The sequence below is a fragment of the Aethalodelphis obliquidens genome, unplaced genomic scaffold (genome assembly GCF_003676395.1).
Source record: "Aethalodelphis obliquidens isolate GAN/ISIS:26980383/991018 unplaced genomic scaffold, ASM367639v1 scaffold13, whole genome shotgun sequence".
Lineage (NCBI taxonomy): Eukaryota > Metazoa > Chordata > Mammalia > Artiodactyla > Delphinidae > Aethalodelphis > Aethalodelphis obliquidens.
Genome location: NW_020837957.1, coordinates 14381031 through 14408395, shown reverse-complemented (window position 1 = coordinate 14408395; position 27365 = coordinate 14381031). Strand labels below are relative to the sequence as shown.

The 27365-nt window shown below is 42.6% G+C and overlaps 1 protein-coding gene across 1 annotated transcript in view; it reads right to left on the bottom strand.

The window, feature by feature from the left end:
- AK5 (adenylate kinase 5) overlaps positions 1-27365 on the bottom strand; it is a 235546-nt gene that overhangs the window by 46040 nt on the left and 162141 nt on the right. Inside the window, exons 9-10 of the mRNA XM_027114110.1 lie at positions 16346-16388; positions 14100-14144 (exon numbers count right to left, since the gene is read on the bottom strand). Coding sequence (XP_026969911.1) covers positions 14100-14144; positions 16346-16388 — 88 coding nt within the window. The remainder of the gene's footprint in view (positions 1-14099; positions 14145-16345; positions 16389-27365) is intronic.

Sequence of the window (27365 nt, the reverse complement as noted above, 5' to 3'; positions counted from 1 at the left end):
CTTCGGAGAGGACTTGAAAACAAGGGCTCTAACTAGTTGTTTTTGTTCAGTCTGAGATACTGGAGATGCAAACCTTTTCTTTCTTTCTTTCTTTTTTTAAAAAAATATTTATTTATTTTATTTTATTTTTGGCTGCGTCGGTTCTTAGTTGCGGTGTCTGGGCTCTTAGTTGTGGCACGCGGGCTCCAGAGTGTGCGGGCTCAGTAGTTGCGGCATGCAGGCTCAGTAGTTGTGGAGTGCGGGCTCTCTAGTTGTGCGGGGGCTCGAGGGAGTGGGCTCTGTAGTTGTGGCATGCGGGCTTAGTTGCCTAGTGGCATGCGGGATCTTTTCCCCGACCAGGGATTGAACCCACGTCCCCTGCATTGGAAGGCAGACTCTTAACCCCTGGACCACCAGGGAAGTCCCACAAACCTTTTCCAAGTTTGCATCCTCCTACGCCTATTTTCCCTGAGAACATAAAAAAAAAAAAAATCCTGTAAAACTAGAAGGTAAATATGAGAGGTATATGGGCAGATTCATCAAGGGAATTTTTTCCCTCCTGGTGCTTCCTCGCCTGTTTACCAGCCCTGGACGGGTCCTTGGTCAACACCTCTTTGATCACATCATTCCTCAGCATCCAGGGCTTCTGTGATTTGGCCATTTCTTTTCTGTTCCTGGGCCAGGAGGGGCATACTCCTACCACTGTGATTGGTTCCTTACTTAAAATTTCCCTTCTTGGAGCCCCCCATCTCCCCAACCCTCTCCCAAACTTAGGGGACCCCACCCATTCGCTGAGGCTCCCCTTGGTTCTCAGCTTCTCCAAAAAGGGGCTCCCGACCATTCAGCCATTGTGCTTTCTTCATCCCCTCATCCCTGCTAACACTCACTGAATAGCTCCTTTGTCTACCTGTCCTGTATTGGTTCTAAAGTTTTCATAAGCATTAATCCTTGCTTCATCAAATAGATTATAAGCTCCTTGAGGGGTGATGACATTAAAAATTTAAAAATTCTCCCTTATATTTACTGTAGTGATGATGCATAGTTCAGCTTTTTCTTGCTCTCCTATCTTTAATGACAATTTAGCAACATATGAACTCCAGTCCATACTCCCTCCTCTGAAGGATGGTGACACTTGGAAATCAGTACAACCAATGGAATGATTTGCTAGCTCTTTGTTTTGTATTTTGTATGCTTCCTGGCATCTATGCTAGCTACATAGTGGTGACTGGAACTTGATTCTGACACAGAAGCCATATGCTACCTTACCCAGCAAAAGCCATATTTGTTTTTGTCTTTGTTTGGTGAGAAGGGGCCAGGAAGACTTCGTGAAGAGTCCATATTGCTCTTTCAGGACCCAACCAGAGGAAGAATCTCTTAGTTATAGCTGGTTCTTAAAAATGGCCAAGCCTTATAGTTTTACTTAAAACCTCTGCTCTTATAATTATGACTCCAAATGGTTATTAGAAGACAGGTTAATACTGTTATTTCTGACACCATGTCTTTATTTACCACAGCTGAGCATGGGGAACGTGGGGACAATAACTTAATCTTAGCTCATCATCATCTTGCTTTCTCATTCATTCATTCATTCTAAAGACTTATATTGAACACCTACTAAGTGCCAGGTTTCTCACTGCTTAACATTCTCTTCCATTCTCAACAATAGATGTTGGAATGAGGGACAGTCTGGGGGACCAAGCTGAGGACTTCCAAGAAAAACACAACTATGCTCTGCATACTGCTCTGCCCATGCCAGCTTCCCACGTGTTTACTCCAGGAGTTAGTCCAAGCAGAGAAATATATAATTGGACCAAATATGTTCCTTCCCCTTTAAACTAAGGTCATTGGGGAAGTGTGTGGTGTGAACATGGTGATCAGCTTTCTGGTAGAAGATGTTCCTCGAGGAGTGGTAGGACCATCAGGAGTGCCCCAGAAAATATGGGAAGAAAATATCAACTGGGTCACAGGAACCTGTCACGTTAAAGCAAAATAGCCGCATTCGCTTACGAGGAAAGAGTCCTTCATTGCCTTGACCATCTGATGGTTTAAATATATTTCATTTACAGCTAAAAAGGGACTTCCCTGGTGATGCAGTGGATAAGAATCCATCTGCCAATGTAGGGAACACAGATTCGATCCCTGGTCCGGGAAGATCCCACGTGCAGCAGAGCAACTAAGCCCGTGCGCCACAACTACTGAGCCTGCGCTCTAGAGCCCGTGCACCACAACTACTGAGCCCACAAGCCACAACTACTGAAGCCCGCGTACCTAGATCCTGTGCTCTGCAACAAGAGAAGGCACCGCAGTGAGAAGCCCGTGCACTGAAATGAAGAGTAGCCCCTGCTCGCTGCAACTAGAGAAAGCCCGCGTGCAGCAACAAGGACCCAATGCAGCCAAAAATAAATAAATAAACAAATGAACATGTTTTTACAGCTAAAAAGGTGCTCTGAGACTCTCGGTCCTAGAGCTTGGAGCAAAATGAGAGGGAAATACTTTGGGAATGTTACATATAGGAAGGCCAAAGGCCAAAACAGTCACTGCCCCCTTAATCACTGGCTTGTTATTCTGCTTCGTTCCTCAAGGCTAAATATGGTCTCCCAGAGTAAAAACTTGTTGTGTTGTTGTAAACAACTTCAGGAATGTGTCCACAGAGGAAATGGCAGCCAACAGGCAGGCCTAAGCCAAAGGTCTAAGAGATACTTTCTCACCTCAACTCACCCTGATCCTAGCCAACCACACTTATTCTAGGTAACACCCCATTTAACAATCAATCCCTTAGGGAGTGTTTAATTTGAATGAACGACATCAGAAGCAGATACAGGAATTTAACCAATCTCTTAACATCTATCATGGCTGCTGATGGGTTCCAATTGTAGGTTCCAATTAACTTCTGATTCCATCTTCGTCCCCCTTTTATCAAGATATTCTCTTTCTTATTGGTTGTCTCCCCTAACTCAATATACAGTAGTTATACTGATGGCTACTGCTTGTTGAGTATTTACTAGGAGCACTGTGACATGTGTTAACTCATTTCATTCTCACGTCAACCCTATGACCTTGGTACTATCATTGCTTCCACATCACAGATGAGGAAACTGAGGAAGAGTGAGTGTAAGGATGTTGCCCAAGGTCACACAGCTAGGACATGGGAAAGCTGGGATTTGAACTCAAGTGGTTCATACTCTTAACTAGACTCTGTACTGTCTCTCTATTTATACAAATGTGCTTGACTCTCTTATATTTAAGAACTATTTCACTCTGGAGCTTCCTTTTCCTTTAGATACTGCCCTAAGTCTTTTCTTTCTCTTAGAATTGAGTACATCTTCATTTCCTTACCTCTTAATCACCCCAAACTCACTGGCTTTCTTTTCTCGTTTTCCACTGGAATTGCTCTTACCAAAGTTACCAATAGCTCTTTGGTTGCTAAACCCAACAGACACTTTTCACTACATTTTATTTAAACTTCCCTGGATGAAAACTCTCTCCTCCCTTGCCTTCTATGACACTATTTGCTCCTGTTTTCTTCTTTCCTCTCTTTCCTCCTTCGGCTCTGGCATGGGTGTTTCCAAGCCTCCGGATCTCAGCTTTCCTCTAGCCTCCCTCTACCCAAGCTCACTGGGTGATCTCTCCCACATACATGTCCTCACCTACCATTGATATCCTGGTGAATTCTACATCTCTGTCTATAGCCAGAACTTGTATTCTGGGTACCAGATCTCAAAAACCTCTTGTTGAATGGACATTATCTCTGGATGTCCCAGAAGCATCTCAGTCTTGAAATGTTTAGAACTGAACTCTTTATGGCTCCCCAAAACCCACTTCTACCCCACATTCCTTGTCTCCTTGAATGGCACCTCTGTCCACTCGGTGGTCTAAACCAGCCACTTCTGAGTCATGCTAATTCTTCTCATTCACCTGTACACACAATGGATTTTTTTTTTTTTTGCAGTACGTGGGCCTCTCACTGTCGTGGCCTCTCCCGTTGCGGAGCACAGGCTCCGGACGCGCAGGTTCAGCGGCCATGGCTCACGGGCCCAGCCACTCCGCGGCATGTGGGATCTTCCCGGACCGAGGCACGAACCCATGTCCCCTGCATCGGCAGGCGGACTCTCAACCACTGCGCCACCAGGGAAGCCCTAGATCTATAAATCCTGTTGATTCTACGCCCCACAATCTCTTGGAGCTGTTTCCTCTTTTCCCTTTCAACTGCCTGTTTGTTCCTCACCTGTATGACATCCAGATGACCTGTGGACTGACCTCCCCACCGTAGCCTTGGCTCCCATTCCCTGCTGTCACGGTGCTCTTTCTGAAACCTGCGTCTGATGACACGTGACTGACGAAAAGCCCTGACGGCTCCTCACTGCTACAGGATTAAGTTCATATTTCTTAGCCTGGTCACGATCCAGACCTTGTCTCATCTCCAGCTCTGCCTCGCACCACTTCCCACCCCCTCACCTCTGGGGCTCCCTCTTGCACACTTTTTCCCTCTCTGTGCGTGGGCCCACCCCAGTCATCTTCCCACTTGCACTTGGCCAATTCCTTTTCTTCCTCAGGACTCAGCTCTGACTCTCCCCTCTCCACCCTCACGTCCCCACTTCATCTTTCTCTCCATCACCTATGCTTCTGCCATTGCATGTACCAGCTGTACCATTTCTTTGTCCCCTCCCTACAACGTGAGCTCCTTGAGATTAGGTAGCCTTGTCTTTTTTCTTTGTACACTTAAGTCTATCTCTTTGCTGACATATAGTAGAAACTCAAAAAATGTACCAAATGAATTAATGAAAGTAACCCAAACGGATATATACTTAATGGAAGAATTTAATATAGCAGCAAGGGAACAGATTTATCATTCGGGGAGTTAAGCAGCCCCCTTAAAGTCTATGTATCCTTTAGCTTAGGCCATTTTTTCCTCCACCTCCATACTAAGCCATCGTTTGAGATCAATATGGAGTCAGGGTACTCCATCCAACCCACAAGAAAGCACCAGAAGCACCAAGCTTCCTCACATCCACCCAGCACTACATCTTCAGACATTTGCTAGTTGCAGCCCTTGGCCTTCTGAAATAGTTTTGGTAAAGCTCACAAAAAGGTACCCACAATATGTCTTAGTAAAAGATGCAATGTATCAATATACTCTGAAATCAGTGTGCTCTGGGAGGGGTTCAGTAATGCTTCAGATATGACATCAAATTGTTTCCTTTTTTGAAGTTACTATGGAATTTCACATAACTGGGAGAGACATAGCTGGGGCACTCAGAGGTCTTTTTCATTGATACTCATTTGATGTCTTATTATTTTGTCATTGTTTTCAGACATCAATAGCTAAATATACAGGAACAAAGTAAAATAGAAAATTGAGGTACGTATTCAAAGAATTACGGTAAGCCCTTCCCTCATCTACCATATTCTCACAACCACACCTAGATTTTGGCCTCCTCACTATATATTTACATACCCTTCGATAGCATGAGCTTTGAAGTCTGAGAAATTTGGTCTGAGTCTTAAGTCTGTCACTTACTAACTGTGCAACCACCTTTCTGGACCTCCATTTCTTCATCTGTAAAATGGGGAAGTATATGAGTACAGATGATTGGTCTGATGATTAAATAAGATAATATGTATAAAGATGGCACAGTATATGGAACATAGTAAGTCCCCAGTATATGCCAGTTTTAATATTCTTATGAGGTAAATAAAATAAACATTTTTGAGGTAGAGGATGGGAACTTTGGCTTATTCAGTTGTCTTCACACTTCATTTCCTTGCGGCCATGTCTCTGCTGTACATGCTTCCAATTAAGAAAACAGTTCACAACATGTCAATTCATTGGCTATTCAAACTTGGGGTGAATAGAGGACAAACATTATTTTGCCATTTAAAAGAAATTCAGAGAGGCTAGGAGGTGAGTGACAAAGATGGCAGAGTAGAAGGACCCTAAGCTCACCTCCTGTCATGAGCACACCAAAATCACAATCTGCAGAATGACCATTGTTGAAAAAGACTGAAACCAGCTAGAAAAGATCCTCTACAGCTAAACACATAAAGACAGAACCACAAGATAGGTAGGAGGGACAGACTAGAGATATAATCAAATCCCATACTCCTGGGTGGGCGACCCACAAACTGGAGAATAATTATGTTATAGAGAGGCTAAGGGATTGGTCCAAAGGCACACAGAGCTTGGACACAAACGTAAGATTTTGGGTGTTCTCTCATCTCCAGTGCTGGGTCTTGGGTCTGTAGCATCTGACAGCGTCCAGTGATCATTCTTCATGGGTCTTGGAACAAGCAAAAGGGGCTTTCAGTGAGTCAAGCTTGGAGATGTGGCCTTGACTGAGTGAACAGGCTCAGTACCTAAAACTTCACCAGATGACTCTGTTGGTGAATTAATGGCATTTCCAAAAAGAGCTCAACAAATGGGTAGGAAGACAATGAGTGTGAGGGTGTGAGGTCACCTTCACTTTACCTGGTAAAACTTACTCACTTGTGCTCTTTTCTTTTTAGCAATAATTTGCCCTTCTGGATGACGTAACTCAGCAACATTCTTTTCTTTGAGGAAATAATTTTAAAACATGGAGAAAAAAATCCTCTCTGCCATGTCATGCAGTGTTCCAAGGATCGTTTAATGTCTTTTTGAACCTCACAGTTCTTTAAGCATAGTGAGCCCTTGATAAAGGTTTATTAATTTGGTCTGTATAAATGAAGAAAGTGTTTTGTTCTAGTTAAACATACTTAGAGCTTTTTGCAGTGAAAAGGTTTATGTAATTAAGTAGGTTCATAGTCAGCACACAATGCCTGCATTTCTCCAACGTTAGAAGATATCCCATTGTTTTGTAAATATATTTGAGATTGTCTTGGTCTTTCCCGTGTGTCTCCCGTTACTTCCATCCTGAGTGGCCTGGACTTTGAAAAACAGGTATCGGCCAGGGTGAGTGCCAAAGGGGCCCTTAGTAACTGCACCCCTTCAGGGGAGAAAGAGCCGTGGCAATCACGCGGCTGTGTCTAGAGCAGGGATGATGTTTCACAGTTAGGGCAAGCCACAGGCTTTGGAGTCAGATGGAAACTTATTTCTCTATGTAAACTCAGCCTAGCTCATGAGCTGCCTGTTTTCTTGTCATAGTGGAAACTCAACCAAGTCTAGGCTGGGTTTTCTTAGCCTAATCCAATCATTTTAGATAACCCTGATAGTCCAGTTCTTTGTGTCCCCCCACCCCTGCAATTCCTATGTTAAATCCTAAACTCTAATGTGATGGTATTAGGAGGTGGGGCCTTTGGGAGGTGCGTGGGTCACGAGGGTGGAGGCCCCATGAATAAGATTAGTGTCCTTATGAAAGAGGCCCCAGAGAGCTCTCTAGCCTCTTCCACCATGTGAGGGCACAGTGAGAAGATGGCTGTATAGGAACCAGGAACGGGTTCTCACCAGTCACTGAGTCTGTTGGTGTTTTGATCTTAGACTTCCTGTCTCTAGAACAGTGAGAAATAAATTTCTGTTTTTTAATCTATGGTATTTTGTTAGCCCAAGTGGACTTGGACAAGCTTGAAGTTCAGTTTCCAAGTCAGTGCTCTCTCCCATCTGGAAGGTTTTCTTCACCCTTCCTTCAGTCCTGGTCTTCCCGGTGCTGTTGGTTCCCCGGGGTGTGTCCCCTCCACCTTCCATTCAGCTGCTTTTCTGGAGTCTCCTCCTGGTCCTCCAGATGTATTTCTCTTTGCCAGTTCTGACTAGCACCCAGACTTTCCTTTCAGGCATCCCTTGCACCACGGGGTACAGAGAAACGTTCAGAACTTTTCCAGGCCCACAGGAGCCCAGAGAACCAGGGACTATTGGTAGATGCACCCCTTTCCCCTAACTTCCCCTAACCTCACATTTGTGAGGTTATTTGCTTTTTTTAAAAAAAAATAATTTATTTATTTTTGGCTGCTTTGGGTCCTCGTTGCTGCGCTCGGGCTTTCTCTAGTTGCGGCAAGTGGGGGCTACTCTTCATTGCGGTGCATGGGCTTCTCATTGCAGTGGGTTCTCTTGTTGTGGAGCACGGGCTCTAGGCACGTGGGTTCAGTAGTTGTGGCACACGGGCTCAGTAGTTGTGGCACACCGGTTTAGCTGCTCTGCAGCATGTGGGATCTTCCTGGACCAGGGATTGAAGCTGTGTCCCCTGCAATGGCAGGCAGATTCTTAACCACTGTGCCAACAGGGAAGTCCCGGTTATTTGCTTTTGAAAGGACAAGTGAAAACAAGGCACAAGGGACTTTTTCCCTCCAAGATCTCCCAAACGCTAAGTCTGGGGTTTCATATAGCTGCCCAACAACACACCCCCAAATCTAATTAACCCTAGGGTTCTCATAGTGTGGTCCACAGACTCCGGTCCCCTATTTTGATTACAATACTAAGAGGTTATTGCTTTTCACTGATGGTGCAAAAGCAATGGCTGTAAACCTGTGGTGCCAATCAAAGCCAATTATTCTCATATTCTTCACCACCATGAACTCACAGAAAGAAAGAAAGAAAGAAAGAAAGAGAGAAAGAAAGAAAAAAGAAAACAATGCCATTGTTACTTAAGAATGCTCTTGATGAAGCAATGAAAAAGTTTAATTTTGACCTTAAGTACATATTATTGTAATATTTTGTGAGACAAAATGGGAAGATGCATAAGGCACTTCAGCACAGCCAGGTACATTTAATGGTTTTCTCAAGAAAAGCACTGTGTGATCGTTTGAGTTGTTGAACTAGTTGTTTTTTAGTTGAACACCATTTTTACCTTCTGAAAGACTGAATAACAGATAAAGCTATCGTTTTTCAGACTTGAGTATCTGGCAAACATTTTCTTGAAAAGTAATAACGTGAGCCTGTCACTTCAAGGAAAACAACTGGCAGCATCTTTGCTAATGATAAAATCCAAACTTTCAAGCCCTGGATCCATCATTTACTAGTAAATTACTTAACTCTCTGACGTCTTACTTGAAAAATAGGATGGCGATAATACTCCATAGAGCAGATACATTAAGTAAGATAACATTATAAAGCATTTTGTACAGTGCCTGCTGTGTAAGTGTTCAGTAAACATTGGCTTCTATCATAGCTACTTCAAGTTAAAACAATCAGATTTCATTTTCATTTGTAATTTGACCAAATACATGAGTCAATTCCACCAAAAGTGTTTAACCTGATCTCCAAGGAAATACTCTCTAAGAGTTAGATTTATTCATAGTTCTTTAATAACAGGGCAACTATGAAATGACAATAGACCTTAATAAAATAATGACAGGCATTGAGATATTGGGTTTTAAGCAAAAATTCTCATTTCTTTAGTTGTCCTCCAGGAAATAAATAGGACTAGTTGTGCGGTGGTGAAAAAATGCACAGAATAACACAAAATATTATACAAGTACCTCCCAAAGCTTACTAGTTAAAAGCGGTAGTTCAGCACCAATGCCAGGGTACATAAGGCCCTCTGTGTTCCTGCTACACTGAAAGCTACAGCCATTGAATGATGTCTTGATCATTATGCCATTAGTCTCACACTTCTCCTGTAAAGTCAGATGATTTTCCAAACTGAAGAACTTCTACCAAGGCTTTGGATAGGAATTCAATGGGAATGGGAATTCAGGTTATGTTACATTTGGGGGATAGGCAGGCCATGAAAAGCAGAGAAGGGAAAAAGAAGCCAAAATAGATTGGATAATAGCAAGATAATGATCAAGAGATTTAAAAAAAGAAAAAAGGAAAAAAATGTACCAGAAAAGGTTGTGAAAAACTGTAGGAGCCTGTTAATGGGATGTCACGGGGCTCTTTAAGATATTTTTGCATTTTCCAAATAATTTTCTGCTTTCGGCAATGATTGCATCCCAGTCTTGTACTTCAGCACAGTTCTTCTTCTTCTTTTTTTTTAATTTATCAATTAATTAATTCTTGGCTGCATTGGGTCTTCATTGCTGTGTGAGGGCTTTCTCTCGTTGCGGCGAGCGAGGGCTACTCTTCGTTGCAGTTCATGGGCTTCTTACTGCGGTGGCTTCTCTTGTTGTGGAGCACGGGCTCTAGGAGCATGGGATTTAGTAGTTGTGGCTCACAGGCTCAGTAGTTGTGGCTCGCGGGCTCTAGAGCACAGGCTCGGTAGTTGTGACGCACGGGCTTAGTTGCTCTGCAGCATGTGGGATCTTCACGGACCAGGGCTCGAACCCGTGTCCCCTGCCTTGGCAAGCAGATTCTTAACCACTGCGCCACCAGGGAAGTCCCCAGCACAGTTCTTATATCTTGTTTGTGAACAACCATAGAACCCTTTTCAATCCTTTTGATCACCAGGCCCTATCCTGTGAGATCTCTTATCTGTTCTTTGGAAGGCATTTCTCTATAAATATCTACTGAGCTGCCTTCTCAGTAGCAATAATTTTCTCAGAGGCAATAATTTTCACAACATTCAAAGGGCCAACTAGGTCCATCCTTGTCACTTTTCCCTTTGATCCAGACGGTACACTTTCTCTGAACAATTTTTTGACTCAGAGGGCAGTCAGTGCAATTATTTGTCCCCACTTAAAACTATTTTGCAAATGAGCAGGAAATAGTAGCAGCTTGGAATGGGGAGGAGTTGTGTGGTTTGTTCTCCGTGAGAAGGCAGCAGCCACATGGCGTAAGAAGCGTCTGGTTAGGTTCATAGTTAACCTGAAAACCATCCTGCCAGAAGCAGCCTGTCAGTTCTGGTCCAGGAATTCCAACTGCTATTTCAGTTGTTACGGAAACTGACCACACTGCTTCCTAAAGAATTCATTATTCCAACAAATATTTGTTGTTCTAGTCATTCTGGGGCATCTAAATGAGTGATGCAGACACAGGGATGGAGAAGCACAGCGGAGGAAGGCTGGAGATCAGAGAAGACCGCACAGAGACCTAAGAATTAAACCTGACCTTGGGGCATGATTTGTCAGGGGAGAAGACATTTCAGGTGAGAGGACTGGCAAAAGCAGGGGAAAGTTCAAGAGATAATAATGGTGCAGGTGAGGTTGGGGCTGAAGACTCCTGTGTGGGAAAAGGGGAAGACACGTTGAGGCCAGTAGGGAGAGAGCTTGGAGGCCAGACTAAGGAGTTGGACCCTTCTCTGGGCAAAAGGGAACCAGGAGACTTTAAACCAGGATACTTTAGGAATATTAATATTATTATCTTAAGACTAACAGTGAAGATGTCAACCTACGTTCTGGCTAATACTACAACCCCACCTGTCTTGGTAGCTGTCAGGACAATAATTTGAAAAACGAAAAATTCAGCCATCTTCTCACATAGACAAAACCACACTTACTTTACTGAAATCAGCTGACTGTGGTTGATTAAAGCTCATCAAAACTGCTATGGGTGTGTCGACGACAGCCCGAGTATTTTTATGAGCTTCAAATTGACCTGCAATGATACAGCCTCAAAATACCATCCTGCCATCTGTCGAGAAAGTACAGTTGATCCTTGAACAATGCGGGGCTTAGGGGTGCGAACCCTCCCTGCAATCGAAAATCCATGTATGACTTATAGCCAGCTCTCTGAATACCTGGTTCCTGCAGATACATGGTTCTGAATCCGTGGATTTAACCAACCTGGACCGGGTAGTACTGTAGTATTTATTATTGAAAAAAATCAGCGTATAAGTGGACCCGTGCAGTTGAAACCCATGTTGTTCAAGGCTTAAGTATATTTAGAACTAAAGCCTTAATTTTCAAGCAGAATCCAGTAAATAGCCTAGAAGGAGAACCATCATTTTCCTTCTCATTGCAGTTGCTTTGTACATGGCCCAAACAGTAAGCTGAAATCCTTCTTTTCTAGAATAGTGACTGACTAACAAGTTGAAGCACAGGACAGTCTGGTTGATATAAAAAAAAAAGAAAAACCTTTATTCAGAGCGGCAGTTTTTAGTGTGGTCTGTGGACCCTGGAGGGTCTTAAGGTTTGTCTGGTGCCAGACTTTTTTGTTTTCTTGGCCGCACTGCATGGCATGTGGGATCTTAGTTCCCCAACCAAGGATCAAACCCGCATCCCCTGCATTGGAAGCGCGGTATCTCAACCACTGGATCACCAGGGAAGTCCTGATGCCAGATTTTATATTGTGCTATTTCACCTTCTGAAGGGCACAGGGCTTAGTAACAGATGAGCTGAGATCTTTAGGCCTGGCTAGATAGAAGCAATATTTGAAAATACACTCAAAATTCAAGTATGGTGCCAAACAATGGGTACATCTGAAATAATATTATTCTTAGAGACAATAACAACCACCACAAAACATGCTGTACTATTTTAAAAAGCTTTTTTTTGGACCACATTATTAAAAACACAGATTGCTATGTGATAATAAAGCCTCATTCTTTGGATTCCTGAACTTCAAGTTTAAAGAGTTTCCCCTTTTCCTAATTTGGCCTCTAAGATAAAAGCTGGACGGAAAGTATAATTTATTGTGTATACTCTAGATGCCAAGATAATTGATTAAAATTTGTGTGGAAAGGGGAATTTTCTTTGAAATTATGATGATGAGTTTCTTTTCGGTAAGGAGTAGACATAATGTACTTTTACTTTCTGAAAAGAATGTAAACTAAGTGAGGCAGTTGTCCATCCAGTTCCCAAGGCTAAGGTCAACTAGAGACAAGCAGGTCAGAAACAGAGTTCAGCTGAGCTCAAGAATTCTCACTGCTTAGACATGCTGTTCACTTTGGCTAGACTTCGTCTTCCTCTCACCTCCCACTAATCCCTTCAGTCATCCATCTTTTCCTTTAGTTCCCTGCTTAAATGTCACTTTCACAGGGCCTTCCCTGATCACCCATTTTTACCCCAAACACTTCACCCTGCTTGTTCGCTGTTTCAGCTCATTTCCTTCCCAACGCTTTTCAAGGTTTGTGATAGTAATTTGATTAGTTCTCCTTTTCCTCTAAGATGGAAACTCTCTGATCCCTGCTCACTGCCCAGCATGGGTCCAATATTCAGTAAGTAGTTGGTGGATGATTAAATGTGGGGGACCGTCTAGGGTGACAACCCACATAACTCAGTGGTGGGGTGAGGAGGGCCCGGAAATGGGGAACCACAGCCATGGACCCTGGTCTCCTCTCTGCCACCAGTTGCTTGAATGACCTGCCTCAAACCCCTTAAATTCTCTGTGACTCAGTTTCTTCATCTGACAATGAGGGAGGTTTACTGAGAGATTTCCAAGGAAGAATCCTGACTTTAGGGTGCAAGATTCTAAGTATATCTGAGTATATTTCTAGGGTGCTGATAACCATTCTTTTTCCCACTCATTGAGGAGGTATGGACCTTTTCATTATTTCTGAATATAAATAGTATTTTCTGAAAAATGTACAGTATTAAGTGAGTGTATTAACTTTTCTATAGACTTGACTAGCTAGAGGGAAAAGCACTAAGTTTTGGGAGGTGATCTGATGATATTTTGTCCTATTCTATGTAATTTTAACTGCTGTGCAACTAGTCCCATTTATTCCCAAGAGAAAAACTGGAAATCTGGTTCTCATACTAATAAGCTCTGTGACCTTGGACAAGTTGCTTAACCTTCTGAGGCTCACTTTTCTTGTCTGTGTAATAGATGTGTAATAGGGATGGACCACCAACCTATAAGATTGTGTAAGGATTAAAGGAGATAACTTGGAACATAATAGGTGCTCAGAAAATGCTGGTTAACCTGAAATGAATTTTATCCCACAATTTGTTTCCCAATGAGTTTCTTTGTACTAGGGCATAAAACAAACGAGATTGCTTTTGTTGTTAGCTGTATGGAATGCAGGGTATGGTGATTAAGGTATACTTGAGTATGTGGTTACTGATGTATCATTGTTCAAACAGAAAAGGTGTTAGATTTTAATAGACGTAGGTATCCTTTTACCCGTGGGATTATAATGCATTTTATTATCATAGAGCTAAACTCAGGAGTTTGATATTCCTTAGAGTCCTGCTTTGTCTATGCTGAAAAGATACAAAGCCAAAGTAATATAAAACTGTATAAATGAAAGGAATGATCCGGAAGCCTCGGGGGTGTAATCTTGACTAAAAAAGGGCCAAGACTTCAAAACAGGTTGAGAAATGAGTAGTCTTTTTTCCTTACCACGTTGTTATTATTAGCAATTACATTTGAAAATTTGAGGGCTGTTACTCACCAATCAGGAAAATAATTTTACACTTTCTCAAATCTTCCGTGAAACCTTTAAAATAAGAATAATTTAAGTTATACAGAAAGAAAAACTGTATTGAAACCCTGGTTTTATACTATATAGTATATAGTATTATATAGTATATAGTATAGTATAATATATACTATTACATTATGTATTATAGTATACAGTATTCTATATAATATATAGAGAATAGATAGCATAGAGATAAAACAAAAGTCATGAAGGTGGGGAGTGAGAACTGAATCTTGGGAACCACTGCTTTAAGGCAAAGGAATGACTAGGGATTTTTGGCAAAGTATGAAACTCTGCAGAGTTTGAGGAGCCCTAAAAGATGTCCAGTTGTCACGTGATGTAGTAGGTAGTCATGAAGTGGTTCACTTATATACACAATGCTACATTTTTTGCGGGAATCCACTATTAGTTGAGTGAAAGGCCCAACTCTACCAGAGAGAGATAGAGACAGAGAGCGACAGAGAGAGAGAGAAGAGAGAGAGAGAGAGAGAGAGAGAGAGGGAATAGGGCATGAAGAATTGAGTTGGGGTAGAAGAAGAAGGAGACAAGGGAAAAAGAGCTGGAAACAGAGGAAAGAGGTGAATTTGGGGGTCTTTGGAACCATTTGGTTTTCACATGAAAGGATTTTTTGTTATCGTTCTCTGAAATCAAACAGATGCTTCAGTCTCTTTACAGAGTAGCCCATGGTGACTGGAAAAATCGAGTATTATCTGGAGCTTTCTGTTAAAGGCAGATAGATTGATGCTTTTAACACGTGGAGCCAAACGGTCATCTCATGTTCTCCATACTTCTAGTTTACTTTTTTCTTCTAGTTTACTTTTATGAAGCTGAGCAACATTTAATGTATTTGCAATCTAGGAAAGTGGTTATTATTGTTAGTATTAGTATGGTTATCTTATTCCAGTTTAAAAAAATAGTTCTTTTTTTTAAATGACTAGTTATTTTAAAAAATTAATGATGGTACATTCATAAAATGATAGTACATTCGTACAATGTGGTCATTACAAATTAAGTTTATAGAGAGTTTTCAATGACATGGGAACAGGCTTTTGTTATGATAGGTACAAAATATTGGAGATAATGTTTGTATATACACATGTATTCTCAGCTAGGTAAAGATAGGTATATAGACAGTACACTGCAATAAAATAAACCAGAATGTTACCCATGATTATTCAGAGGTCATAAGGTCTTAGATGGCTCTTATTTTCTACCTTAAAAAAATTTCCACATGAATGTGTGTTAATTTTATAACCAGGAAAAGAGGAAACGTTATTCAGCAATCAATCAATCCCCATCCAGTTGGGGCTGAGTTGATTATTTGCACTTGCTTCATGTTTGTGTGCCTTTTCCTCATGAGTCACCATTATGTCATTTGGTGACTGCAATTTTTACATCCTGCTTTTGCCATTATCATCAAATGACACTTTATCTACTACCCCATGCTCATGGAGCAGCAGGATTAGAGCTGGGGTTATTTAGAAAGCCAATTCACTTACTTGTATATGCTCCCAGTCAATGTAAATATATTTCCATGGACCATAATTATAACAACAGTTATCACAGAGTGGAAATGATAGCAGGTATTTTTTTTCTAGGGCAATCATGAAACTTATCTTTTTCTGGACAAATTCACATAATTTTATCTATTTTCAGTTCCATGTGTAGCTAATTATGGTTGGATTTTTTTAGTTTTGGCAAGACTTTTAACATGACAAAATTATGAAGCAGTATAATTTAGGTGTTTCTTAAGTTGCATCCCAATGGTACACTGCAGAGTAGTAACCACGATGCAGGAAAAAGACTTTTGTGTTCCAATAAAATTTGAAGAATGGTGAATTAAAGATAGCCAGCTCTCTTTCCTACAGGACATGTGGGAGTCTTGCTGTGCTCTTATATATGTGAATCTTCCAAAGGGGATTGGGTATTGTGTTTTCCAAACATTTTAACCAGAGCATCCTCTCTTCACTGAGCGTCTTGGGGCTCATGTTCTCTGGGCAGTGAGGAAATGCATCTCTTAGTAAGGTGTCCCTTTGATTCTTTACATGAACCAAAAGGGGAGAGATCCAAAGAGTCCCAATCTTAATCATGTTCCCTGGCTAAGGGAAAAGTACAAGCTGTTGGTAGATTGTTATCTCTTAGTGGTGTTTAATAATGAAGACATGCTCAGAGCTACTAAAATGACAACTTTGGTCTGATCAGTAAAGAAAGCTCACCTCCTATGGTGTCTTCTTCAAACACATTTAACTGGTCATCACCCTGTTTGTAAAAAATCAAAATATTAGATGATAATACTAACAGGCATTGTACTAAACTTCTTGCCAGCATTAACATACTTAACCTTCCAAACGACTCTGTGAAGGAGGTACCATTATTGTCCAGCTTTTACAGATGAAAACCATACTGAGTTCAAGAAGTTAGTTGCCCAAGGCCACATAGTCGTGAGGGACAAAGCCCAGATTTAAACCTGGGCTGTCTGTCCCCGGAGCTCATGCTCTTTGTAACAGGTGCAATATCCTGCCTTTTTCCTTGGTGCATAACTCTCTGTGGTCAGAAAAGCTGATGTAAAGAAGACAAAACTGATAGAAGTACTTGAAGCTCACTGATAGGAGGAGTACAGCTATTTTACAAACAACTCCATGATTTACAGCTGGACTTGGCAAACTTTCTGGAAAGGGCCAGATAGTAAACATTTTCAGCATTGTGAGCCATATGGTCTCACTACTTAACCAACAGCCTCAGTTTGCCAATCCCTGAACGAAAGCATGAGATAAGGGAAGTTGGAATGACCAGCTTTGACTGATGCCTGCCTTTTAAATTTCCATTTTATTTTTTAATCAAACAGCTCCTCCCTTTTCCTTACAGAAAAACCAATGATGGTTGGGAAAAAAATCCAGAAAGGAAATCTGTAAAAAGGCATTGGTGAGATTTCTCACTCCCACCTATGTCTCTATCCATCCCATTTTCTCACTCCCTCATCCCTTAGAGATAACCACTCATAAAAGTTTTTTGGGGGGTATCTTTCCAGATACACAAAAACTGACTTCTAGATATCTATGGATACACTTGAGTATAACTATATGATCTTATTACGTCCATTACACAGAAAAAAGCAAACATATTATGTATGCATATGTGTTTATAATATACATACTAATCTGATAATACTGTTCTTCCCTTTGCTTTTTCACTTATCAATATATCCAGGAGAACCTTCTGTATCCGTACAGATGTTCTTGGGTTATACAGTATTCCACTGTGTATGGAAGGTACCATAGTTGTTATTGTTTTTAACTAGTTCTTTATTGATGGACCATTGAGTTGTTCGCAATCTTGGACTATTTTTGAAAAAGTAGCACAATGAATAAACTCATATAAATGTCATTTCACACATATATACCTGTAGGATAAATTCCCAGAGAGCGTGCTGTGCAGGCAAAGAATAAATGTATTTATAATTTGGATAGATGTTTCCAAACTGCTCTCCCTAGAGGCTGTGTAGTTTTTCAGGGACAGCCTCTGGCTCATGCTTTACTCCAGCCTCTTGCCTCCAATTTGCTTTGATACAGGAGTCAGTTAAATGAGGTTGCCTGGTTGTATTAATGCTCCCTTTAGGTAAACTGCCACAAAAGCACTTTGTTTGAAAACAGAGCCTTGCCATCCTTTTTTAGAACATTCGCCTTCAGGGCAACTTTATTGCTTGTCTTCCTAGATTTGCCTATGTATCCAGAGCTATTCCAGGTGAGGGAAGAGTATTCAATGGACTAGTTATTCAGGGACACATTTACATTAATTAACTCCTTTCCATGAATAGAAGAAAACATCCACTATTCCTCAGTGAGCCTCCGCCCACTACCCTTACTGAAATCATTGCATTTCACATTGCGCAGGGATAGTCTAATCCAACTCTACCACCCCTGCTCTCCCATTTTACAGATGAGGAAATTGGTAGTTGCAGAGGCCATGTGAGGGGCCCGTGGCCATATCATCATGTCATTAGTGAGGCCAGGGTTGGGATGAGAACCACATCTCCTACCACACAGTCTGGCTCCTAGAGATTTAGTCCCATCATCTTAGCTACCATAGTGGACCTGTTAGTGTCCTGCTGCTCAGCTGGCTGGTACACCCATCCCCCAGCTGCTGCTAAGAGCACACAGGAGTCTGGTCCCTCCCTCAAGCTGGGATGACTCTGGTATAAGTTGTTCCCCAGTGGTCCCCCTGAGATCAAGTTGAAGCTAATATCCAGCTGGCTTCTCCCCCTGCCCTATCCTGCGTCTCTCCCTGTCTCGCAAGAGCACACCTAATAACACACTTGCAAAGAATCCCCATCTTAGCCTCTGCTTCTAGGGAAGCCCACATGAGACAGGGACCTACTTGAAGCAATTAATATGTTTGCCTAAGATGCAGCTACGTAGAAAGAGGCTCAGTAGCCTTTGTTGGAAAAGAATCGTTTAATCAGACTCTGCTTATTGCTTGTCAAACAGCTATTGAATATATTCAGGTAACGTTAAGAGGAAACCATGAGGTCTTTTCTCTAATTTTTTTTTTGGGGGGGGGGGTACGCGGGCCTCTCACTGTTGTGGCCTCTCCCGTTGCGGAGCACAGGCTCCGGACGCGCAGGCTCAGCGGCCATGGCTCACGGGCCCAGCCGCTCCGCGGCATGTGGGATCTTCCCGGACCGGGGCACGAACCTGTGTCCCCTGCATCGGCAGGCGGACTCTCAACCACTGCGCCACCAGGAAAGCCCCTTTTCTCTCAATTTTTAATATTATTGTTGAATTATCAGACTTACACCCACCTTATAGACCAAACTGTAACAGATCTTTCTTGTACCTGGCTATCATGTCTTGGGAGTTTGATCAGGGTTAATCTGAATTCATAAAACAATGCACCAGGTTATAAAAGGGCCTTTCTGACCTTTATTTGGCTTCTTGAGTCTGACCTGCTTTTATCCACAGATCTTATTCACAGTCTTCTGTTTTGTTTGCCCAAGTGCTTCAGATGAGCCCCAGCTTCATTTCCATGAATGCATTGATAGTGAACAAGTTTCTGGAGCATAGATGCAACCGTTACACACTCTCCATCAGGAAAGTGCTGCACTGCACTCACTGACATGAAAACCCAGGTGAATGGGATGTTTGATTGCAGGGTGTTATTTCCCGGTGATGCCCAATAAACTTCACAATTGATCTTTTGTGGATAAAATTTATCTGACATCTAAATACACACACATACATGAAACAACCAGTGAAAGGCAAACACTTCTGGTTTTGGTGAAAAGATGTCGTACAGCCTCCGGGGGCCCTACTTCTTTTTCTTTTCAAATGCTAGGTGTGTTCTGCATAAGAGGCATTAATTTCAGAATGTCAGTTATATAAGGTGCAAAATGTTAGATAAGCTTCTTGGAGAAATGGCTGATAAGGTGTTTATATCCAGTTCCACTGTAGCTGCATCTTCTGTGAGGCATTCTTGGAGAAAACACAACCCACCAACAACCGAGTTCCACCCTGGGTACATGTGGGTGCCTCTAGGGGTTGCAGCCTTTTACCTTGTTGCTGCTCTATTCACTAAGCCCTTTGTTGCCTGTAAGTCTGAATGCGGGGTTAGACTTTGTGGATACAGTGAGACATAGAAGACTTTCTACAGTGTAAACCTAGGTTTTCGGGGCAAGAAGCGGCATACCAAGTATGAAGAAACTTACGAAGAGAGGTAGTACAAAAACAGGCACAGATTTATGTAAGTGCCATTTGTGACTCACTAGTCTGGAACCCAGACACAGCCTGCAATGACGTTGGTAATACTGGCGAAGGTAGGAAAGCCTGCAGCAAAACCACTAGCCCCCAAAACCCAACTCAGGTTGCCACATTTTTTTTTTGTGCTCGGTATTTGATAATATGTTGGTAGTTGATGGTGAGAAACCTAGAATCCTGTTGAACACATTTAGAACCTCAGGGTAGGATTGGTGGCTTTATGGGGAAGCTGGATTTGGACTACAGATTGGTTTTGGTCTCTATCCCTCATTCCCAGTCAAGCCAGAGCCGTAGGAGAGTAAAAGCAACCTGCATTCAACTTTACTTCTCTGCGTGGATCTGTAGGCAAGCAACTCCTTCTGCAAGGCTGGATTCTGGTATTCTTTGTAGGAAGAGCAGCTAATTGGTGTGTGTTTGTGTTTTCCTTTTGGATCAGAGGTCCTATTATCTTCACCTTGAGATATGGATGTTTGGTTGCTCCCAGTGCCTTGAATTATTGAATTTTTGGTGGGCAAGATCAAAACAACATAGCTTCATAGATGGTTCACCATCTATGGTGAAGTTCTTCATGCTGCTTTGATGTCAGCACAGTATCTGCTCCTGGTTACGGGACCAGTGGCCCTGTCACAAGCAGATCATGTCATAATATGAAGCTGACACTTAAACAGTGCTTTACAGCTGAGGACTGACCTCAGTGCCCTGATACCAAGCTACATTTCCTCATCAGCATCCTCTTACTGTTATGTGTGTGTGTGTGTGTGGGGGCAGTCATCAGATCCTCTACTGCCCCTCCTTGAGTAGACGGTGTTGATTTTTAAAATTCTTTTGGGGACCACAAAACAAAACCTCCCCTGGGAAAGAGAGGGAAGTAGTAGGTCATTTGGGGAGTGTTTTCCTAGTTCTCGTTTGTATTAAACAGCGTGTGTGTGGATGTCCTTGGTGGCATAGTGGTTAAGAATCTGCCTGCCAATGCAGGGAACACGGGTTCAATCCCTGGTTTGGGAAGATCCCACATGCCGGGGAGCAACTAAGCCCCTGCGCCACAGCTACTGAGCCTGCACTCTAGAGCCCGCGAGCCACAACTACTGAAGCCCATGCACCTAGAGCCCATACTCTGCAACAAGAGAAGCCTCCGCAGTGAGAAGCCCGCGCACCGCAACGAAGAGTAGCCCCTGCTCGCCACAACTAGAGAAAGCCTGTGCGCAGCAATGAAGACCCAATGCAGCCAAAAAATAAATTAAAAAAACAAACAAACAAGTGTGTGTGTTTCATGGCATAAAAAATGTGTATAGCTTCAAGTGGGATTATGAGAAAGAGGCTTTATATAATAATAAAAGGTCACAGCAAAGATTAATTTTTGGCCCTAAAATTCACAAATACTGCAAAGAAAAAACTATTTTCTTTCTCTGGCACTGAGCCCAGATAACAATCCATTTTTAATTTATTTTCAAAATCCAAAGAAAATTGATTTCAAAGAGATTCTGTAGTTTCTGAGACAATGTGAGGAGCAGTGTTTTCTAACTTCTTCTTACTTCAACTAGTACTAAGCAGATCATCCAAATTCTGGGAGAATCATGACCCATGAAATGGCATATGAGGATTTTCCATTTAAATTTGTCTAAAGACACTATCTCTGATCATAAGAAGCAATAGCAGGGAAGTAGGGCTGGGGTTGAGATGCAAAAGGTCCTGCAGTTCTCAGAAGGGTTCATCTTTATTGAGAACCAGAATCTTAACAGGAAAGAAGAATAAGCAAAACGGAACAAATAAAACAGTACCATGTCCCCATTTTGGAGCCTGAAAATGAGATTTTTGGATTCTCTTTCTTTATGCCTGTTAAGGAACAAAACCAGCAAAAACCTCACATAAACAATTTAAAAAATGGTTATCGGGGGTTTCCCTGGTGGCGCAGTGGTTCAGAGTCTGCCTGCCGATGCAGGGGACACGCGTCCGTGCCCCGGTCCGGGAAGATCCCACATGCCGCGGAGCGGCTGGTCCCATGAGCCATGGCCGCTGAGCCTGCGCGTCCGGAGCCTGTGCTCCGCAACTGGAGAGGCCACAACAGTGAGAGGCCCGCGTACCGCAAAAAAAAAAAAAAAAAAAAAAAGGTTATCGGAACTGCTCTTTGGGTAACATTTGCAGTGTTTGCAATATGTGTGATTTCATCTGGTCCTCCAGAAAACACTAGCAGGTAGGCAGGTTTGCTATTTCCCATATTTCAGATGAGGAAACTCAGGCTCAGAAAGCTTATGTGACTCGTGCAGGATGCTCCAGCCAGTGGGGTTCCCTGATTCCCAAGCTCGTGTTCTAAACACTTCTCCTGCTGCCCCAGAAGGAGGGTGATGACTTGTCTGTGTGTCAAGTGCAGGAGGACAGAGTGTATCGAGCGACTGCACCACAGCAGGGTAGGGAACGCTCATGGTGTCACATGAATAGAGATGAAGATGGATTCATCTGCTAAAAGAGGGACTGAAGCTGGATCCTGCTCAGCAAGTGGTTTGAAAATGGAACTCTCAAGTTTTACTGGTGAATGAAGTTTTGAAATTCCTCAGATCTTCAGCAGGAGAATATTGGAAAATGGAACAATGCCTACATTGTATCAGCAGGAAGAAGGGAGAATGGTCCTTGAGAAATGCTTTGAGTGTTTACAGTTCTTTTCTAAAAATGTTTTCATTTAAAGTAATGGGCAATTTGGAAAAAAAAGTATGGGAAGTGGTATGTAATTTAATTACACCCAATAATTTATTTTACAGCAAGTTCCATTTCTCTTTCACTGAAGTCTACACAATTAGAGGTCTTGCTGTGGAAGTACTTGTATAATTGAGTAAACAGGGAGGAAAAGATATAGGGGATGCTAGGCTAGCCTTTTCCCCATCTTATTAAATTGCTTATTTAAACTACTTTAAATAGTGGTTTACAGATCTAGTTCTTGAGGAGGAATGATAATTTTCTTCTTTTATGTATAAATTGAAATGTTTGTGTCTCTAATGAGAAATTTTAAAGAAAGAAGTTTTTCCCTGATGTTTTCCTGTAAGTTCCTGTTTTCATCATCTTAAAAATACGTCCAACTCAACTCATTGCTGGAAGAGTACGGAGGAAACACTTGGTCTTGGCTTCATGTGCCAGATTTGGCCCTAGATTTGGCCAGCCTTTGCAAGGCTGGTGGTTTAAAGAAGGGACCAAAGTTCTCATTCTGATTTCATCTCATTTAAAGTGAATGTTGGCCATAAAGTCACACCTGACTAGAGTCTTACCAAGGAGAGTTATTTGGCCTTTGCCACTTTTGTTTTCTGATTCCTTATGAAACAGAAATAAAATGGCAAAGCTCAGTGTCAATCATTGGGAACTACAGAGCATACTGGCCTGTCTTGGGTACTTTTGTAGATGCTATGAGGATATAGGCTCTTTATGAGATAGCCTCAGCAAAATGGAAAATCAGATTATTAGATTAAAGCATACTGTATGTGTGTTCATGTGTTTTTCAAAGAGAAAAATATTGCACAGAATCATTCATCATCCTTTGTCCCACCATCTTTCTTTAAAAAGGAAGTAAGGTTGGGAGAAGTCATATCTGGATGGGGTGAGCAAGTGGAGGGTTGGAAGAACTCCTTGCAAACTCCTCCTGATTCCTCTTCCTTCTGAGTCCTCTGCTCGTCACGGGTGTGCCCTCTGCTTTCTCGGTGGCCTGAAGTACTTCATGCCTATCACTATTACAGATGCAACAAACAGCTTTCCATGGACCACCCATACATCTACAGTCTAGCTCTGACCTTGCCTCTACTTCTCTCACTTTTGTTATTCTCCAACTTCAATGCCTGTGTTCAGTTCCTTGAGGTTTTAGGGGGTAAGGCTGAGTGAGGAGTGGGACAGGGTTAGTTAGTGGCCGTGGAGCATAGAGCAAAGAGGAGCTAAAGATGATCTCCAGGCTGGAGTTGGGAATCAAAGAGGCAGGTCGAAAGAAGTGTTCTTTCCACTAGAAGCAACCACTAGACTTGAGACCATGGGGCTTAAGTCTCTACAAGTCCCAGGAAGGGTTCAGGAGCAGAGAACTTGGAGAGACTGCGGGGTAGTTGCCATCTACAGCTGCTATCTACAACTTGGATAAAGTTCATGCTGTTTTGCCCAAGCTAGTTAAGATAAACCCTACATGAGATAAATAAATCTATTCATTTTCCTAGAACTTGACCTGTTTAATCTGGCCTCTGAACACCTGCCTTCTGTGTTTGTCCGGCGTGGAATTCCTTCCCCTCTACCCTGAGTTTGTTTACATTCTGCCTCTCCTCCCAACCCTCCTCCTCCCTGAGCCTTCTTCAGTCACTGCTGCATCAGCGAACTCCAGGTGCATCAGTAATTTGACCCAGAGCATCTGTGAATGGTAATAACAGCAACAGGAGCAGGTAACGTTTTGGATCACTTGTTACATGCCAAGCACAGTACTGAGCACTTAACATGGATGAACTCATTTAACTGTATTGTTATTTAACTTCTTATGTGTAGGATTCACTTTCACAATAACCCCCCTGAAGATTGGAGGCTGTCTTTCATCTTTTTGTAACCCCAGTTACTGAGATGGAGATGTGCTAAGTGAAGATTTGTAAATGATAAAGACAATAAGTCATTTTTTTTTTTCTCCAAAATTGGGGAAGAAGAGTCATATAGAAGATACAATGTGTAGATTTCTCCGGAAAGAAGGGCAGAAGTAACCTAAGGAAGAAAGGTCTAAATGTCTAAGATCTATAGCTGTCCAACAGTGGAAAGGTTAATTTGGAAGGTGGAGAGCCCCCAGCACCAGAAGTATTCAAGCAGACATGGAATGACTATCTGCCAGTGAGGAGATTCCTAGACCTTGTAAGAGGTTAGACTACATGCTGTCTAAAGCAGCTTCCAATGCTGAGATTCTACTGTTCATTCAACAATTCTACAAATATTTATTGAGCTCTGTGGTAGACAGAATGATATGCACATCCTCAAAGATGTCCACCTCCTAATTCTTGGAACCTGTGGATATGTTATCTTACATGGCCAAAGTGACTTGCAGATATGATTAAGTTAAGGTTCCTGAGATAGGGAAATCATCCTGGATTATCTGGGTGGGCCCAATGTAACCACAGGGATCATTATGAGAGGCAGGACGGACGCAATCAGAGAAGATGTGATGGCAGAAAATGTCGGAGTGATGCCATTTGCTGGGAGGCGGCTACAAGCCAAGAAATGTGGGCAACCTCTAGAAACAGAAAGAGGCAAGGAAATGGATTTCCCCCAACTACTCCAGAAGGAATGCTATCTTGCCGGGACCCTGATTTTAGCCCTGTAAACCCGTTTTGAATTTCTGACCTCCAGAACTGTAAGATAACAAATTTGTGTTATTTTAATCCACCAAGTTTGTGGCAATTTGTTATAGCAGCAATAGGAAATGAATACAAGCTCCTCCTATATGCTAGGAACTATCCTGGATGCTGGGAATGTAATAGTGAACAAATAATTTTGACTCACTGACTTATATCAGGTATTAGTATATTAGTATATTAGGTATTTGAGTTTGCAGCGAAGGGTTACAGATGATGTTTATCCACGGAAGATTTTGTTTGAGCAGGATTCTATGTGGAGGAAGAATGGAGCCACTCTGGGTGGAGATGGCTTGGAAGGCACCAGAGCTCTGCCAGGGCCACCTCCTCTGCCCTCCTCCCTAAGCCCTTCGGCAGACACCCCTAGACCCCTACTCAACAGCCCACCTTCTTCTTGCAGGCTGCAGCCACCTCCCTCTTCCTCTGCATGATGGGTACAGGCTTGTGGCCAAATATGGGCCAAAAGGATGTAAAAAGCAATCTTTGAGGGGTGGGTGCTTCAGAGGAGAGATTTCCTCCCTATTCAGAAGAGAGAGGGACACACACGGGGAGAATCAGCCTCACTCACACATTCCAGTTTTGCAAATGGTTGTGTGGGGAAAAGCGCTGTTTGGAGGCACTGCTGCCATCTTGCGACCTTGAAGGGAGGTCTGCCCACATAGCAAGAAGGGCAGATAGGAAAGAGGGAACCGGTCTGACTGTGTGTGGCCACTGCTGCACCAACCCCACAACCATTTATCCCTGGACTGCGGTTAAGAGAGAAAACCACCTTTTAAATTGTTTAAGCCAACTGTAGTTAGGTTACGTGCAGGCAACCTCACTGAATCCTACTGAATTTATCCATAGTTGCAAAATCCTTTCTTGGGTGAACAATGGTGCAAGTATATAGAATTTCAGTTTTTGCCTCTACCTGAAGGCATTTACCACTAATTTGATACAGAAGTTATTAAAGGTTAATAATGTTCAGAATCCAGACTTAAAATCAACATGCTTTTAGAGCTTTTGGAGGACTCTAGTTCAGTACTCTAAGCATTTGGCCGCTATACAGGTCCGGCATGTACACGTGCTGAAACTGGCAGGCTTACAGTTTCCAGGAAGGATGCTTTGTTGCTGCTTTTCTTGCTTTTCCATTACAAATTATGATTCCTTTATATTCCTTATCATCCGCTTAAGTGGTGAGTTGTTTACTTAATGCTACCCGCTTTGCACTGACAGTCTTTGTAGACAGACTAAGATCAGCAAGTTCGATGGTTCACGGATAAACTTCCAGACTATTCCAGGTACAGAATTTGCGTCTCTAAACACCCCAACCTCCTGATGCAATAACACCCCGATGTGCAGAGTTAGTTTTTTTGGGGGAAAGGGCTAACAGGTGAAGTAGGCAGTGGAGACAATTTTAAAAAAGCATTTCAGGGGCTTCCCTGGTGGTGCAATGGTTAAGATTCTGCCTGTCAATGCAGGGGACACAGGTTCGAGCCCTGGTCCGGGAAGATCCCACATGCCGCGGAGCAACCAAGCCCGCGAGCCACAACTACTGAAGCCCGTGTACCTAGAGCCCATGCTCAGCAACAAGAAGCCACTGCAATGGGAAGCCTGCACACCGCAGCGAAGGGTAGCTCCCGCTCGCCACAACTAGAGAAAGCCTTCGTGCAGCAATGAAGACCCAAAGCAGCCAAAAATCAATAAGTAAATAAATTTATTAAAAAAAACAAAAGCATTTCAGTGCATTCTAAACCCTGAACTAATGTTTCCATCATTTTATCATATTGGTTATAATAACAATAACTACGTTTATTAGGCATTTTCATTTTCAGCCTACTGAAAAAGGTGCTATCGTTCCCAGTCTACATATTTGAAGCTGTGTCTTAGGGGTTAAGGGAGGTGCCTGAGTCATGGAGCTAATGTGAGGGCTGAGATTCGAACTCAGGTCCGTTTGATTCCAAAACCTGGGCACCAACATTTAAAGCTATAGCTCCTTGGGCTTCCCTGGTGGTGCAGTGGTTGAGAGTCTGCCTGACGATGCAGGGGACACGGGTTCATGCCCCGGTCCGGGAAGATCCCACATGCCGCGGAGCGGCTGGGCCCATGAGCCATGGCCGCTGAGCCTGCACGTCCGGAGCCTGTGCTCCGCAACGGGAGAG